This window comes from Nicotiana tabacum, chromosome 13, assembly GCF_000715075.1.
Source record: "Nicotiana tabacum cultivar K326 chromosome 13, ASM71507v2, whole genome shotgun sequence".
Taxonomy (NCBI): domain Eukaryota; kingdom Viridiplantae; phylum Streptophyta; class Magnoliopsida; order Solanales; family Solanaceae; genus Nicotiana; species Nicotiana tabacum.
This window is the reverse complement of record NC_134092.1, coordinates 119521624-119538753: the sequence shown is the minus strand read 5'-3', so window position 1 is coordinate 119538753 and position 17130 is coordinate 119521624. Positions and strand designations below refer to the sequence as shown.

The following is a 17130-nucleotide window of genomic DNA, read 5'->3' as shown; positions in this document are numbered from 1 at the left end:
TGATTCTTCCCAAGCGTTGGTGAATAGAATTATTTGGTACATGTTATTGATGAAAGTTAACAGGTATCCTATAAAATTAATTGAAGTATGCGCAAGTTGAGTCGGACACCATAATTTTTAGAAGAAAAAGGAAAAGAAATGTCTTCTTTCATCAAGATTTTCTAGTACACTTTTCTTTGTAACTTTTGACTTCTAATATATATCTGTTTGAAAACTTGAAACTTTACTTTTCCTCGCAAACTTTTAGCTACACAATTTATTCTCAGCGAAAAAAATCAATTAAATACAAGTTAAAAGATAGAATTAGAAAAGGCAATGCAACATTAGGCTCTTTAAATAAAAGAGTCAAATGACGTAGAGACAAAACTAACCATAGATTGTTCCCATATATTGATCAATTAATCAATTTGTTCACGTTTTTTTAGGAAAAAAAAAGAAAATAATGTTCACGTTCATTGTGTAGCTTGTAGCCGTAACTTGCAAAAGCTATAACTTATACGCCCGCCATTGATATTCTCTATATTCATTTCTCTCTCCTTATAAGTTATAAAAATAAGAAAAATCTCCGATATTTGTCCCGGTTCCTTTTAAATTCTTTATCAGGTAAACTCAAATTTCGATTTTTTCTTTAATTTTATGAGATTTGCTTTATTTTTTACCTTCAGTTTACGCTTAATTGCTCAAAGTTTGAAACTTTAATGTTTTTTTTTCATTTGATTTTATGCATGGCAATTGGGTTATTGCCACAGTTCAAGATTCCATGTGGGTTCATCTTTGCTCGTTCTTTTAAGAAGTAATTAGTGATATTGTTTAAGAAATTTTTGTTTTTGTGTATACCCACTTTGTAATTAAGTGAAATTTGTGGGCTTACTGGGGTATGAGTAATTGATTAAAAAGATGGAATTTTTAGATGACTTACTGTTGGTCAAATGTTAGTATGAAATAAGATTTTAGTATAAGTGAATTATAGAAGATTTAAAGCTAAAAATAGTGGATTATTTATTGTTCATCAGCAGCAATGGGAGTTTATTGACTGAGTTGAGATCTTCTTCACTTTTATTTTATATGATCCATGTAAAGGAGGAAATACCTAAATTCTGCACAATTGTTGGCTATATTTGACAAGCAATTTTGAATTCCAATTAATTTCGTTATCTGATGAAATAATGTCCTCCTTTCTAGTGTCTCCAATTTTGAAGTAGTTGAGAGTAACTTGTTCCTTTTTCAAGTAGTGCAATTTTTGAATATCTTGTAGAATTTTTATCTCCATAAAGAATACTATGAAGTAGATTTTTGGAGGATTATGCTCCAAAGTGGGATGCAATGAGAAGGAAAAAGCTAAGCAGAGAAATTTATTATACTTACTTTATAAATCGGTAAGTCTTGTACAACTTTGTCTTCTTGGTCTTTTGTACCAATCTCTTTGGACAACAAATAATTCAATAGAGCCGAAGTATGTAGACAAGATTCTACCAGCAGTCTGACGTGTGACAATTGTAATCAGTTAGCTGGTTAAATATTTTGAATTAGTGGTTTTTGATATATATGGTATCTGGTTGATGGATATTTTTTCAAAGTATCATTTCATTCTGATAGTAACCCTCTGGTGAATGTCCAGTATTTTTAGGTATCTCTCATTGGAACCAGAGGTATTGGATTGTTGATAAGGATTCCGGGTGTAGAAGCTGTTCCTTGCCTCAACATCAGGAATGATGGCCACTTCTGAGGCAGTTCTTCAAGTTATAGGTGGTTCACAGCCTTGTCTTTTTGGATCTGATCATTCTTTCAGGAAATTGGGATCATCTCGTACCTGTAGATCCTTCATAAGATACAGAAGGAAGAGGGTTTCAAAGTATGTGAATTTTCTCAACTGTTCAAACACATCATATCGTGCTATTAGGGCCGATCACTTTCTGAACACCAGACAACCTGTGCACGGGAATATTGCTCAGTCCTATTTAAGATCTATGAACTGCAAATGCCAGCGAGCTGACAGTGTGAGTAGTACTGCATCGGAAAATGGAACCGGGACATGGTTTGTTGACAATGACCAGAGCTTCGATGCAGTTCATGGTAATACACCAAGTGTTCTGCAGTTTGAGACAGTAGAAGAGCTTAAAGTAGGAGAGGACTTTCAATCCAATGGGAGCTTACCTCCAAATGGCTCAGTGCAAGATGCCTTGAACAGAATAGCTGAAAACTCCATTGAGGATGAAGCGTGGGAACTACTACGGGAGTCTATGGTTTATTATTGTGGTAGCCCTGTAGGAACAATTGCTGCTCAGGACCCAACTAGTTCCAATGTTGGTGTTCTGAACTACGACCAGGTCTTTATCCGTGACTTTATACCTTCTGGTATAGCTTTTCTGCTGAAGGGAGAATATGAGATTGTTCGCAACTTCATCCTTCACACTCTTCAGTTGCAGGTAAAATGCTACTTAACTTGCACAAAAGTTTGTTTCGTTTGTGCAAAAAGATCATTTACCGATATTTTCTTTCATATAGTCATACATTTGTTTATCGCATTTTTCTTGCTTGTATCTCATCATTTGGTTTCTTATCTCATTGAGCAATCTTGCTATGGATGTTCCTTGACAGCTGTGTAATTAAAGATGGATGCAGGAATACCTTATAGTGATATGCGACTGCTTCTTATTTAACTTATTCAGGGATAAATACCTGGGGAAAATTCATGTTAATCTCTGGAAATGTATGCTAGGATGCAACTGTTTTTTTGTCTAATGTTCTGGAACGAATGGTTGGATACTGATATTTTCTCTTAAAACGCTTGTTGAGATAATTGTAATGTGGGTATACATTTATTATTTTTTATGTCTGCCAACAATTAGATCACTGTTTTTTCACTTTCCGCTGTTATATGTCCTTCTCAACATTCTGATGGTTTTGCTTTTCTACTTCAAGGTAAAATAACAAATCTTTGGATTATTTTCTTGTGTTATACCTTCCTTTATATAAAGGGTATGTTAAATATCAGTCTTCTTCTGATTTATCAAGGTAATAGTAATAGTATGATTAAACTAAATGATGAACGCCTTATTTCCTTGTTGGCTGTTCTTTTACAACAAAGAGGCACTGAAAGAAACCCCCTAAGCTTTTCACCGATGGTGTGTTCAGTTTTTGCTTATCACACATCAGGGAGGAAAGGCTGTTATCATCTAATTCCCTTAGGGGTCATTTGCTTTGCGAACAAGTTATACAGGGAGTATAATATGGGCATTTATGATACGAGGATTAGATAATAACATGATTATTTAGCGGATATTCTTTTCTTGGTCGAAGTTTGGTTCATTGGTTAAAAAATGGAATATATTAGGTATAGTATAAAACATGTGTTCAGTTTTACACTAGATAAACTTTTATTTCAAATATTACCTTTGCCTTCTCAAAGGATTTAGGGAGAAGAGCTTTGGAGAATGACAACTTTCTCATTTGGTTGTTTTACTGCTGGATGATATGATCTGGGGATTGTTATCATCAAATGTGGTATGCAAATAATACCAAAATTGTGGTATAAATAATCACGAGATTATTTATACCAGAATAAAAAATTTCAAGCAAACACAGGATAAAATTATCCCATATTTTATCCAGGATTATTATCCTTATCACTGATACTAACAACCCCTTAGTGGAACTAAGAAACCGTTCTTGTTATTGGTTGGCAGCACTTAATATGATTAAGATATAGATTAAAATTCTTTATTGGGAGGTTTATCATCTTCAGATCCCTTAATTGGGCTGAGATACCTCCTTTGTGACTAGTTGGAGGCACTTGAAATGCATCTCACAAGACTCTTTCAGGCAACGTCAGTATTATTGGGTTAGGGGGTTGGCTGAACTGTGCCTCTGCTGTGATTACCTGATCTAGTTGCAGATAGGTGTACAACAACCCTGGTCAAATGGTGATAAAGAAAGTTGGTGGCAATCTGGCAAAATGGTGTTGCTTTTTGGAAACTTCTCATTTTGTGCTTTTTTATTAATGTACCAGGGCATTCAAGGGTGTGGTCTAGTGGTTATTGATGTGGGAAAAGGCTCCGGGAGACCACACCACAGTTCAAATCCTATTGGAGATAAAAATGCTCGGTGATTTCTTTCCATCTACCTAAGTCTAGTGTGCAGCATTAGTTGGTACTTGTATTGGCAGGGGATAGTAGATGTAGGTACCTGATGGATTAGAGGTGCGTACTAGTTGGCCCAGACACCATCATTATTAAAAAAGTGTGCCAATCATTCACTCGCAAGCATCGAGCGTGCATCTTTCCAATCTTTTTTTTGGGTGATATTTCTTTTAGTAAAATATTTATATGAGAGTAGAAAAGCATAGTGGGCCCCAAACTCGGGTAAATGAGGAGGGTTGTGGTAAGCTGACAGTCAGCATAAAATTAGTTACTTATGATGAATCCTTAGAATACTTAACGTGATGTTAAGGACGCCAACTAATTCAAGATTGAGTCCTAGTTGATTGATTGTATCAGAAAAATATGCTTGTTGTGACTTATCATATTTTGGTAAAGGAATGGGCATTTTTTCAGTAGCTTCTCTTATATGATTAGTTATAGCTCGGGAAGAAATAACATGATTTATCATAAGTTACTTGTACTTTCATTGGAATTTCAGAAGTAAATGTCTTCAACTACTGGAAATTTGTAAAGTCCAGTTCCAATGTAAATTGATGTTTCCTAGAAGTATAAAAAAGTCACTCATACAGACCTCCTCTTCTGCCCACTCTTCGTTCACACGGTTCTCAAAACAAAGGAGGAAGGGTGGGGAGCAGCTATTTATCCTGCATGGAACAAGTGCGGATTTACCTTTAAACTCTGTAGTAAAAGATTGAAAACTGTGGGTTCAACCTGCTAAGTTGTTTTAAATTTCGGTGTAGATGTTTCATAGGATGTAACCCTGAACGTTCTCAATATATTCCGCTAATGTGGCTAGCATTTCGTGCAGTCTAAAAATTCTCTTAATGGAAGTGGTCAATTGTACAACTAAACTTAGATCAAATGACAAGTGATTCTGATGTCAGAGTAATCTGTATTATCGAGTATCTTGTTCATATTTCATTGGAAAATTTTTATAAAAATGACAACTGTGATATGACATTATTTTGCAGAGCTGGGAAAAAACTATGGATTGTCATAGTCCCGGTCAAGGGCTGATGCCTGCTAGTTTCAAAGTCCGGACAATCCCATTGGATGGTGATGATTCTGCGACAGAAGAGGTACTGGATCCTGACTTTGGAGAGGCAGCAATTGGTCGCGTTGCCCCAGTTGATTCCGGTAGGAAAAAGGATCTCTCCAGAAAACAAGAGTGTGTTTATTTGTGTTTTCTTTACCTTGTCATTCTTGTGCTTACAGAGACCTCTATCCACTATAACTGTTAATCCCAGGACTATGGTGGATTATTTTGTTACGTGCATATGGGAAGAGCTCTGGCGATCTCTCGGTGCAGGAGAGAATTGATGTTCAGACTGGAATAAAAATGATACTAAGACTGTGTCTTGCTGATGGCTTTGATATGTTCCCAACATTGTTGGTGACTGATGGTTCATGCATGATAGATCGCCGTATGGGAATTCATGGTCACCCTTTGGAGATTCAGGTTTGATTTCAATCACTGTAATAAAGGAGCTGTTATCCCTGGCGGATTAGTCTTTAGATGGGATGGAAAAATAGTTGAACAAAATGTGGTTGGTTTAGTCCTTTACTAGATTTAAGAATATTGATCAGTCACAAATTTTGGAGCCTATTCTTCACCTTAGAGTAATTCCAAGTTTTCTTTTGCTGCACTGTGCTACTGAGATTTTTTCCTGTTAAATATTTATGAAGTTACTCGCAATGGGGACTTGCATGGGACCTGAACCGAGTGAAATTGTGTTTGGTCCTTCTATTTTCTTCAGTAGAAGTAAACAAATGTGGGCAGATCAATTGATTTATCTTCCAGAAGATTCTCATGCTGTTGTTTATATTCAGTCTGACGTCTAATAGAGAAGTTTTTGTTGGTTACTTTTCAATGGAGTGTCATAAATTTAGTGGACTCTACTGACTTTATAGATGCTGGGATGGGAAAGAATGGATTTACAGCTTTAGTTCATCTGAAATAGGAAGTCTTTACTCACAGGTATATGTTTTAAAAGTCATTATAGTTTAAATATTAGTCAGTCAGAACACATGGTGGAGATTGATACCTGCTTGTGTATGGTGGACCGAGAGGAACTCAAGAGTTTTTGAAGATGGATACAATACTCTTCAGAATGTTAAGATGAATTGTATTCTTTTGTTTCATTTTTGGTGTAACGAAAGGCATGTAGAGAATACAGAGTCCCTGGTTGGCATGTTAGGTTTTTTGTAAGTCTGGTGGATCAGTTTTGATCTTCCCCCCTGTACATATGGCTTTGCACTGCCTTAGTGCCTTTTCTTAAAAATATATTGGTACCAGTTTTCCAAAAAAAAAAAAAAAGATCAGATCAGAAAATAAGAGTTTCTTAAGTCCAAGATTGTAGTTCCTTCATTTTCGTGGAAGACTGTTATGATGCAACCCATGTGTATCTCATCTTGCCAATCAAATCCAAGGATTTTCCTTGAAGTGTTTAATGCAACTGTGGTTGAATGATTAATTGGGACATTAAAGAATATGTATATCTTTTGTGAAGTATTTTACGTCCTTCCTTTTCAGAATCACTTTTTACTAGTGCATTTCTTCCGTATCTCTCTACTCATGTGTGATGATCTTCTATGCGGTTAGAGGCATTGGTTCCTTATCTGAAAACTTAATGAACCTTAGTGTTTGTACGTTGTCAGATCCACCTTGGCTTTAGGTTATCTCAATTTGCTCCTAAGAATGTTGTTTAAGATTATATTTTAATTTGTTGCAGGCACTGTTTCATTCAGCACTGCTTTGTGCTCGGGAAATGCTTACACCAGAGGATGGATCAGCTGACCTTATCCGAGCATTAAATAATCGTCTTGTTGCCTTATCATTTCATATTAGAGAATACTATTGGATTGATATGAAAAAGCTAAATGAGATTTACCGGTACAAGACGGAGGAGTACTCCTATGATGCAGTTAACAAGTTCAATATTTACCCAGATCAGATTTCTCCTTGGCTGGTTGAATGGATGCCAAACAAAGGTGGATATTTGATTGGAAATTTGCAACCTGCTCACATGGATTTCCGATTCTTTTCTCTAGGAAACTTGTGGTCTATTGTCTGCAGTCTTACAACAGACGATCAGTCACATGCTATATTGGATCTCATTGAGGCCAAGTGGGCAGATCTGGTCGCTGATATGCCTTTTAAAATATGCTACCCTGCTCTTGAGGGTCAGGAGTGGCAGATTATTACAGGGTGTGATCCCAAGAACACGTAATTTTCTACCTCGGTTACGTTAAAAAGTTTACTTCTTTGTCTTCTGTTGGCTCTTAATGCCTTGGTCTATTATCTTTCTTCATCTCACATTATCTTCTTGTTTGTGATGCAGGCCTTGGTCCTACCATAATGGAGGTGCATGGCCAACTTTGCTTTGGCAGGTAACATCTAATTCTCTATCTCGAATGAGGAACTGGATGCTTGTAGCCAATCTGATCTTGGGTTGGGAGAACATTTCATTTCTATTTTTCCTTTATCAAGAATCTTTTAAACATTCCCGATCTGATTTTTCGTTCAGTGCATGACTTTGCTAATATAATCACTTATTTTATAGCTTACATCTCTGTTTTGTGTTATGTCTCATTAGTTAATCGACAATTGCGTTACAAAGAATGACCTGCATTAAGGTGCATTCTTAGTCTTGTTTTTATCGTGGGAATCTCATCATTCGTCTTATTTCTTTTATCATGCTAGTATCTAATGAAGTTGCACAAGTTTGTTTCTAAGATAGAAAAAGATACTACTGAATGTTTTGAACTAATTTCACGGTGATATATGATACTCATCGTGTACGAAGTAGTATTGTCGAAGGTTTGCTCGTCTTCTGTCCAGTAATTGAATTAGTTTCTCAAAGGTATTATTATAGAATCAGCTGGGAGGAATCCGAAGTTGACGTAATATCTCTTGTATCTTTTGTAGCTGGCTGTTGCTTCTATTAAGATGAATAGACCCGAGATTGCTGCAAAAGCTGTTGAAGTTGCAGAGGAACGCATATCACGAGACAAGTGGCCAGAATATTATGACACTAAAAAAGCAAGGTTCGTAGGGAAACAAGCTCGCCTTTTCCAGACTTGGTCAATAGCTGGATACCTCGTCGCCAAGCTTCTCCTTGCCAATCCAAGCGCTGCAAAGATCCTCATTACTCAAGAAGACTCTGAGCTTCTCAATGCCTTCTCTTGTGCTATCAGTTCTAATCCCAGAAGAAAGCGCGGTCCAAAAAGTTCCCAGAAGACCTACATAGTATGAGATCAAGTCAGTTCAAGATTATGATGAAAGCAACCCCACAAATGATTGGATGTTACAGTTGTTGATTGTCTCATATTTGACAACAGACATTCTTCTATGGGTAGTGACTATTCATTGAGCCAGTCAAAGTGTAAAATAGCTACAGATTATTGTTTTGCCTGGTCTTCACAAGCTGAAATTCTATTAACATTTCAGCTTATAATATTTCTGTTCTTCTGTAAACAACATACTAACTACAGTCAATACTAAGAAGCTTTTCAACCTCGGACGATTAAGCGTTGATGCCTGAATATGAAATGATTCAGTATGCATTATATCTCATAGTTCTCCATATGGAAGTTCCTAATTGTTTTTGCATAAATTTTACTGTTGTACAGTAGGGAGAAGCCAGGCTGGGGTCCTTAATTTTATATATATGGTTTGTCATGCTTGGTTGTAGTAACATTAATCAGTCTCTCTACCTTGACTCTTTCTACCAATTTCTGTGTGATATTGTAATACATAAGTTATTCCTTTTACCACTGTACTTTTGTTGAATCTGCTGAGAAAGCATTGATATGAAAAACAAGATATTATGCCACAAAGCATGAATAGTATGTAATAATACATTTTATTTATTAAGTGTAGGTCACTAGTCAAGGTTCTGAACTACAAAAGAATTGACCAAAGTAAGAGAAACCTGAATCTTTTTGAGCTGTAAAATTTGCAAACACCAGAAGACAAACTAGTTAACATTAATAAAGGGACTTGGTGTTCATATAAGACCAAGCAATTTAATCATAAGAGTCACAAATTAAAGTGAGGATACATGTCAGTTAATCATGGTTAAGTGTAAAAGTTTATACAGAAACACGTGTTTTGTATTCATTTGCTTGATGTAAACATCAGTTTTTTCCATAAGAACCCTATAGGCGAGCCGTGAAAACAGTCTCTTGCATAAATGCAGAGTAATATTGTGTACAATAGATCTTTGTGGTCCGATCCTTTTATGGACCCCGCGCATAGCAGGAGCTTAGTGCACCGGACTGAGTGCCCTTTCAATAAGAACCCTATAGGATGTCATTATATTCCCTAAGAACAATATATGTAAATTGTTTTTAATATCTGTCACTTTCAATATCTTTAGCTGAGATGGCTCAGATATACATAATTAAACTAATGGTCAATATGCCACCAAAGAGGTGCCAGAAAACTAATCTAATATATGGTACAAAAATATCATACTCTTAAATTATAGCCAATAACAACAACAACAACAATCCAGTATAATCCTACTAGTGGGGTCTGGGGAGGGTAGTGTGTACGCAGACCTTACCCCTACCCTGGGGTAGAGAGACTGTTTCCGATAGACCCTCGGTCTCGCTCCCTCCAAGAATTCTCCACCCTGCTCTTGGGGTGACTCGAACTCACAACCTCTTGGTTGAGGTGGATGGTGCTTACCACTAGAGCAACTCACTCTTGTAATATATAGCCAATATATAGTAATAAACTGTTTGGGCCATGAATATGGGCCCGGACTCTCTCCAACCGCCGGCACAATGTCCCACAACCATTTTGCCGGCCCAAAAATCTACATTTCTCCTACCCTTCAAAACAGAATGAACTTCTTTCCATTCTCCTCTCCATTATAACTCACCAAACAATATTTCCACCATCTTATCACCTTCATTATTTTCTCTTCTTCTCTGTCAAAAACCATGTTAACATCTCCGGTCCACGAGGACGCCGGCTTGTCGCCATCTCCAACCATTAGCTCCGCCACGTTAGAGGTGGAAGAAGTCCGTCTTAGCGTGAACTCGGAGGTGGAAACAACCATATACAATGCTCATACTTCCATTTCATCCTCCATAAAGCCCCATGCAACGTCTAACGATCCATGCTGGAACGCCATGCGTCGTGTCCAGACAGAAGTCGCGAGTTTGAGCCTTGATGATTTTTCCTTTATTCGAAAAGTTGGAAGTGGAGACATTGGTTCTGTTTATCTTGTTGAACTAAAGGGTAATAAAGGGTGTTTGTTTGCAGCTAAAGTGATGGATAAAGAGGAATTGGTTAGTAGGAGTAAAGAAGGTAGAGCTAGGATAGAAAGGGAAATATTGGGAATGTTGGACCACCCTTTTTTGCCTACCCTTTATACAACGTTGGACACTGATAAATGGTCTCTTTTGTTGACTGAGTTTTGTCCTGGTGGTGATCTTCATGTTCTCCGGCAACGGCAGCCGGAAAAAAGATTTGATGAAGCCGCCGTCCGGTTAGTAGTACTTCTCTTCTATCATTACTGTCTTTTTGATTTAACCATCTGTTATTCGAAACCTACTATACCGATTAATTCAGATTCATGCCGCATAGACATGTTAAAATGGAGAAGTACTACCAACAGGGTTGTAGTGGCGTGTGTAAGTACTCTTTCTTCCTTATTACCAAAGACTTAAGGTTCAAGCTTGGATATCGCCTTTGTTAGAGAGTGCTTTAATCCTAATGTGAGATTTTTTGAAGCAAATACGGATTTAGTCTGGTCCCAATACTAGTACTATACACTAGGTGATAAACCAAAAAATAAATGAGAAGCGCTATTGTATTAGTCAATTCTCTATTTTCAGAGCTCAAACCTAGAAGTCCGATTAAGGTTAGAGGAATTCCATCCATCCCGGCCGCCATACTCATTGATTTTTCCTCTACAATTAATTATTCCAACTATATTTTAATTAACTGTGTGGTGATGATTGATGTAGTCAATGTGAATGTTTGTCCAGTTTGCCACTTTGCCTATGGGCCACTTTGGTAGAGTTCTAAGATAATGTGGAAATAAATTTTAATATAAAATGATGTTTAATGTGTCCTACTATTATTTTGCTTTCTATTATTAGCTGAAACTTATTATGACTAATTAATGTAACATGTGACTTTGTCTATTTGATGTAACAGGTTCTACACATCAGAAGTGGTGGTTGCTTTAGAGTATTTACACATGATGGGGATAATTTATCGTGATTTAAAGCCTGAAAATGTACTAGTAAGATCAGATGGTCATATTATGTTAACTGATTTTGATCTCTCATTAAAATGTGACGATTCAACAGTAATGCCTCAGCTTGTTCAAGAAAGTAGTCCAAAGCTAAATCATTCAAATGATCGTTCCTCCAATAATTCACCTCCATATAATTCTACGTCTTCGTGCATTCTACCAAATTGTATCGTGCCACATGTCTCGTGCTTGTACTCTAAACACAGGCGAAGAAGAAGAAGAAGAACGATTCAACGGCCCCTCAGGATGGTAGCTGAGCCAATCGAGGCGCGATCGATGTCATTTGTTGGAACCCACGAGTACTTGGCCCCAGAAATTGTGTCAGGGGAAGGCCATGGCAATGCAGTGGATTGGTGGACGCTAGGGATTTTCATGTATGAATTGTTATACGGTGTGACGCCTTTTAGAGGGCTTGACAATGAGTTCACTCTCTCAAACATTGTGGCTCGACCCTTTGAGTTCCCTAAGGAACCAATAGTTCCAACCATGGCTAAGGACTTGATCACTCAACTTTTGGTTAAGGACCCTACCATGAGAATGGGGTCCACAATGGGGGCCACAACAATTAAACAACATCCTTTCTTTGATGGTGTGAATTGGGCACTCTTGAGATGTACAACCCCACCTCATATTCCCCAATATTTCAAAACTAGAGACTTTGTCTCATCTTATGATAATTGTGATGATTATGTTGATTATTATTAATGATAAGAGTTTCACCAGCATTGTATAGTCATTATATATATGTAACTGTTTATTGCTAGTCTGATATAACTAGTTATCTAGAAAATAGAGTAAATAATTTGATGTAGTATGTGAAAACGCATTAATAATATAAAAGAATTTTTACACTATTAGTGCATTAATCTAATTTTTTCACTTGATATTCATGAATAGAACTGCATATGCTACCATATTAGGCGTAATTGCCACACCAATGATTGATATATTAAAGTTGCACTAGGTTGTTAATAGGGAAATGAGTTTTAAAAGGGGTCTTAGAAGAAGATTTGTTTTAAAATAAATTATTCACATAAATTGTGAATTGGATCCTAAATTGTAAAATAATTATTAATTTTGACTTTTACTCACTTACGGGGCCTTGTTTATAAGTAAGGCGGGACAGCTGATTACAAATAATTTGTTGGTAGATTGCTTTATACATGGTAACATATTTATCAGTCTAGATTGCATAACATTTTTCTCCAAGCTGGTAATTCTTTTATTCTAATATTCTATTCATTGGATGATGTTACCCTTTATGTGAGGTAATGAGTTTGCATGTATATAGTCATCATTCCTTCTATTTATAAAAAGTTGAGAGTTGATATTAATGATTGTCATGAAATGGAGAGATATCAAGTATTCGAAATTCATTAATTTGATTAATTTGAATTCGCGTCTCGTTAAGTCCATTAAAAAAAGCTTTCTTACCAAAAGTTTATCTATAGGATTACTCTTTTATTTGAGATAATGATTTTGCATGTACTCATCTTGCTATTTATGAATACTTGAGAGTCGATATTAGTAATTTCGCTATGAAATGGAGAACTATCCTATATTATAAACGTATTGACTTTATTAACCCGATTTTGCGTAGTGTAGGGCCTATTAGTAGTTTATCTATTCATATGTGCTATTCAAATTAGTTTGAAACAGGGGCGTGTTAATCAACAGCTGAGCAATAAGCTAGTAGCTAACTGTGATTAATTTTAATATAATATTAAACTAGAGTTAGAGAGTTAGTTAGTTGACAGTTAAGTAAGTCGGTTAGGTTATTATAAGTAGTAGTCGACTCTGTACAGTTGTCCAGCTTTTTCAGAAATACATGTAGCTCTTCTATGATTTCCTCTTCTTCCAGATTCTTTTTCTTAGCTTTGATTTCCATATCCATAGCAGCTAACATGGTATCAGAGCTGGTTGAAATCTAAGCTAATTTGCGAGCACATCTCGTCTTCTCTGTTACTTCAATTCTGCAATTGAGTGCTGAATTGAGCTAGAGTAACCTTCGATTGAAGATAGGGTTTGTTAGCTACTTACTCTGAAGCTATTTCTTAGTCAATAATGGCGATTGGAGATGAACACACTACCACAACCTTAACTACTGGTAATTTCACGGCTGGAATTACTACATTTCCTACCATCGATCACAACCACCCTTTTTACCTGCAATTAACAGATACACCAGGTAGTTCTCTGATTTTTCTTTAACTTACTGGATCAGACAATTATGCCTTGTGGAGTCGTGCAATGAGAATTGGCTTGCTAGGTAAAAGTAAACTAGGTTTTGTCGATGGCAAATTTCCTAAGTCTAAATTTGAGCCTGGGCTTCATGATCTATGGGAGAAAGTTAATGCTATAGTTCTCTTATAGATAATGAATGCTGTGAGACCGGGGTTGTTGAGTAGTGTCTTGTATGCATCTAGTGCTCATAAAATTTGGAAGGATTTGAAAGAGAGGTTTGATAAAGTAAATGGTTCAAGAATACTGTATTTGCACAGAGAAATTCACACACTAACCCAAGGTACTATGACTGCAACTGACTACTTCTCAAGGCTTAGAGAGCTGTGGGATGAGTTTGATGCCCTCATGCCTTGTCCTTGTCCTGAATCTAAACAGTATGCTCTACACTTTGAGTATCAAAGACTTCTTTAATTTTTCATTAGGTTGAATGAGTCCTACTCTCAATCAAGGAGTCAGATCATGATGATGTCCCCTCTCCCTAGTATAAACAAAGCTTATTCTTTGTTAGTAGATCATGAAAGTCAAAAAAACCTCACAAGCACAACACAAGTTGCTCAGGTTACTGAGGCTTTGGAGAGTACAGCCATGTATAGCAGTAAGAATGTGAATAATGCTGGAAATTATAAATCCAAAAAGAGCCAAGTTTAATGTGAATACTGTCACTATAAGGGACATACAAAAGAAAATTGTTACAAATTGATTGGATATCCTTCTGACTTCAAGACCAAAAGAAAAGGAGTTAGTCCTGGACAATATGCCAATTATGCAGGCAATGTAGAAATTACATGTGTAGAAAGATGTAATATGGCTACCAATGACACCTACTATCAATCAACAATCTACTAAGTGGATAATCTAACTCAGGTACATCACAACAAATGAGTCAACCTGCTCTTTTCAGTAGATGTCACATCCAGCTCCTGTTTTCACTCCTGAGCAATATCAACAAATTATTCATCTACTTTCTAAAGGGAGCTCAGAAGGATCAGACACATCCAACAAAGTTGCTGCAACAGGTATTCTAAATCATGCGAATGCTTTTATGTCTCAATGTGTCAATAGTAAGTGGATAGTTGACACCGGGCCTTCAAACCACATGACTTCAAGTTTAGAGATGCTACATACTCATATACCACTTCCAAATACAGAGGCAAACAAAGTATATTTGCCTACTGGACATGTTGTGTCAGTGTCACATACAGGTTGCACTTCTGTATTAAGTAACCAGGAGATCTCTAATGTTCTGTACATTCCTGACTTTAAGTTTAACTTATTGTCAGTCTCAAAACTCACTAAGGAGCTAAAGTGTATGGTTGGATTCTTCCCTGACTTCTGTATTTTTTAGGACCTCTTCAGTGGTTAGGTGAAGGGGATTGGTAGAGAAAAACATGGGTTGTTCTGCAAGGAGGCACCTCAAAACAAGATCTACATCAGGCAACAAATAAGTATGTTAACACAGTAAATACTATGTCAGTATCTTCATGTACTTCTATTTCTAGCACTTTGTGGTATAGAAGGTTAGGACATGCTCCTTTAGATATAATAAAGAGAGTATAAACACTAAGCAAACTCACAACAATTGATTCTCATCATTGTACTGTCTGTCCTGTAGCCAAACAAACCAAGTTGCCCTTCCAGCTAAGCAGTACCACTACAAAATCAGTGTTTGAACTAGTTCACTGTGATATATGGGGACCTTATAGAGTGCCCACACATTATGGTAAGAGATATTTTGTCACCATAGTTGATGACTATACAAGGTATACTTGGATCTTCTTACTACACTCTAAGTCAGATGTTATTGTAGTTCTAAGAGATTTTCTTAATCAAGCAAAAAATGTCTTCTCTACTGCTGTAAAAGTTCTAAGAACTGATAATGAAAGTGAATTTTTCAGTACTGAGTTTAAGAGTCTACTATCTAGTCTTGGTATTTTACATCAAAGCACATGTGTTTCTACAACCCAACAGAATGGGGTGGCAGAAAGGAAACACAAGATCATCTTGGAAATAGCTAGATCACTCAGATTCCAACCTGCTGTACCTTTACGATTTTAGGGAGAATGTGTTGCTACAACAGTATACTTACTTAATCGACTGCCTTCTAAAGTTGTTGGATACAAATCACCATTTGAGATGCTGTATTTGCACCCTCCTTCATTGCCTCATCTCAAAGTTTTTGGCTGTTTATGTTATGCCACCATACCTCAAGTGCTGGATAAGTTCTCACCCAGAGCAATACCTGTTGTGTTCTTAGGATACTCCTCCACTCAAAATGGGTATTTGTTGTACACTTTGCATTCAAGAACATTCATAGTCAACATGAATGTTGTGTTTCAAGAGAATATTTTTCCCTTCAAGCATGCAACATCTATTGGAACTCCTGTATTCCCTATCCTAGATTTGTTATCTCCTACTCTGAGCAAAATCACTTCTCCTTCCCCTACACCACAAGTAACAGAAGTGTCCATTGATACTAGTTCAAATCAGTTGCCTGCACACTCTTCTCAGGGAGCCCCTCACTCTGCAACAAACTCAGAAGAAGCTGCTTCTACAACTCCGTCTGTTGTTGGTCAATTGCGTGATGTCAGTCATAATACACTTGTGTTTCCTCAACAAGCTGATGAGATTCCTACAGAACACAGAAGATCATCTAGACCAAGCAAGCCACCTCTGTGGCTGCAAGACTATGTCACTACTTCTAAAGGCTCTAAATGCACTTATCCTATCTCTTCCTATGTGGACTACTCTCATGTCACTCCATCCTATAAGAAAGCTCTTGCAACCTATTCAGCTATTTCAGAACCAACTTCCTTCAAAGAAGCTGTAGCTGATCCTAAGTGGATAACAGCAATGAAGTTGGAAATTGCAGCCTTTGAGGATAATCACACTTGGAGTATTGTAGATTTTTCATCTAGGAAGACTCCTATTGGTTGCAGGTGGGTTTACAAAATTAAGTACAAAGCATTTGGTGAAGTAGAGAGGTTTAAAGCCAGGCTAGTAGCTAAAGGTTATAGCCAGAAAGAAGACTTGGATTATGGAGAAACTTTCTCCCCTGTGGCCAAGATAGTGATTGTTAGGTCTGTTATTGCCTTAACAGCCTCAAGACATTGGTTGATTTTTCAAATGGATGTCCACAATACCTTTCTCAATGGAGATCTCACTGAAGAAGTCTATATGCAATTGCCTGAGGGGTTTGCTAGACAGGGGGAGACTTATAGGAAGGTCTGCAAACTACATAAGTCCCTTTATGGGCTTAAGCAGGCACCTAGACAGTGGAATATGAAGCTGACATAAGCTCTACTCAACATGGGTTTTCAACAAAGTCACTATGGTTACTCTTTGTTTACAAAGAAGGCTGGGGATGATATAGTTGTCATATTGGTATATGTTGATGATCTTCTGATCACTGGGAGCAACCAACAACTATTATGTAGTACTAGATCAGACCT

At 36.9% G+C, this 17130-nt stretch overlaps 3 protein-coding genes across 5 annotated transcripts; all 3 read left to right on the top strand.

The window, feature by feature from the left end:
* The first annotated feature begins 415 nt into the window (after positions 1-415).
* On the top strand, positions 416-8683 carry LOC107816919 (neutral/alkaline invertase 3, chloroplastic). Of its 3 annotated transcripts, none has more exons than XM_016642668.2 (7): positions 416-603; positions 1619-2426; positions 5132-5297; positions 5408-5619; positions 6893-7386; positions 7502-7550; positions 8089-8683. In XM_016642668.2, the coding sequence occupies exons 2-7, from the start codon at positions 1710-1712 to the stop codon at positions 8413-8415; spliced, it is 1965 nt and encodes a 654-aa protein (XP_016498154.1). In that variant the 5' UTR covers positions 416-603; positions 1619-1709; the 3' UTR covers positions 8416-8683. The 3 variants fall into 3 exon arrangements, with proteins under 3 accessions (XP_016498154.1, XP_075084506.1, XP_016498162.1); XM_016642676.2 differs by lacking the exon at positions 416-603 and adding an exon at positions 1253-1376; XM_075228405.1 differs by lacking the exon at positions 7502-7550 and having other exon boundaries at positions 424-603; positions 6893-7415; positions 8036-8683.
* Positions 8684-10006: 1323 nt separating this feature from the next.
* On the top strand, positions 10007-12277 carry LOC107816908 (protein kinase G11A). The gene is made up of 2 exons (XM_016642659.2): positions 10007-10663; positions 11338-12277. Exons 1-2 carry the CDS (start codon positions 10113-10115, stop codon positions 12140-12142), a joined length of 1356 nt encoding a protein of 451 aa, XP_016498145.2. The 5' UTR covers positions 10007-10112; the 3' UTR covers positions 12143-12277.
* A 1536-nt stretch (positions 12278-13813) lies between these two features.
* On the top strand, positions 13814-14329 carry LOC142168328 (uncharacterized). The gene is made up of 2 exons (XM_075228995.1): positions 13814-14055; positions 14104-14329. The coding sequence occupies exons 1-2, from the start codon at positions 13814-13816 to the stop codon at positions 14327-14329; spliced, it is 468 nt and encodes a 155-aa protein (XP_075085096.1).
* The last annotated feature ends 2801 nt before the right edge of the window (positions 14330-17130 follow it).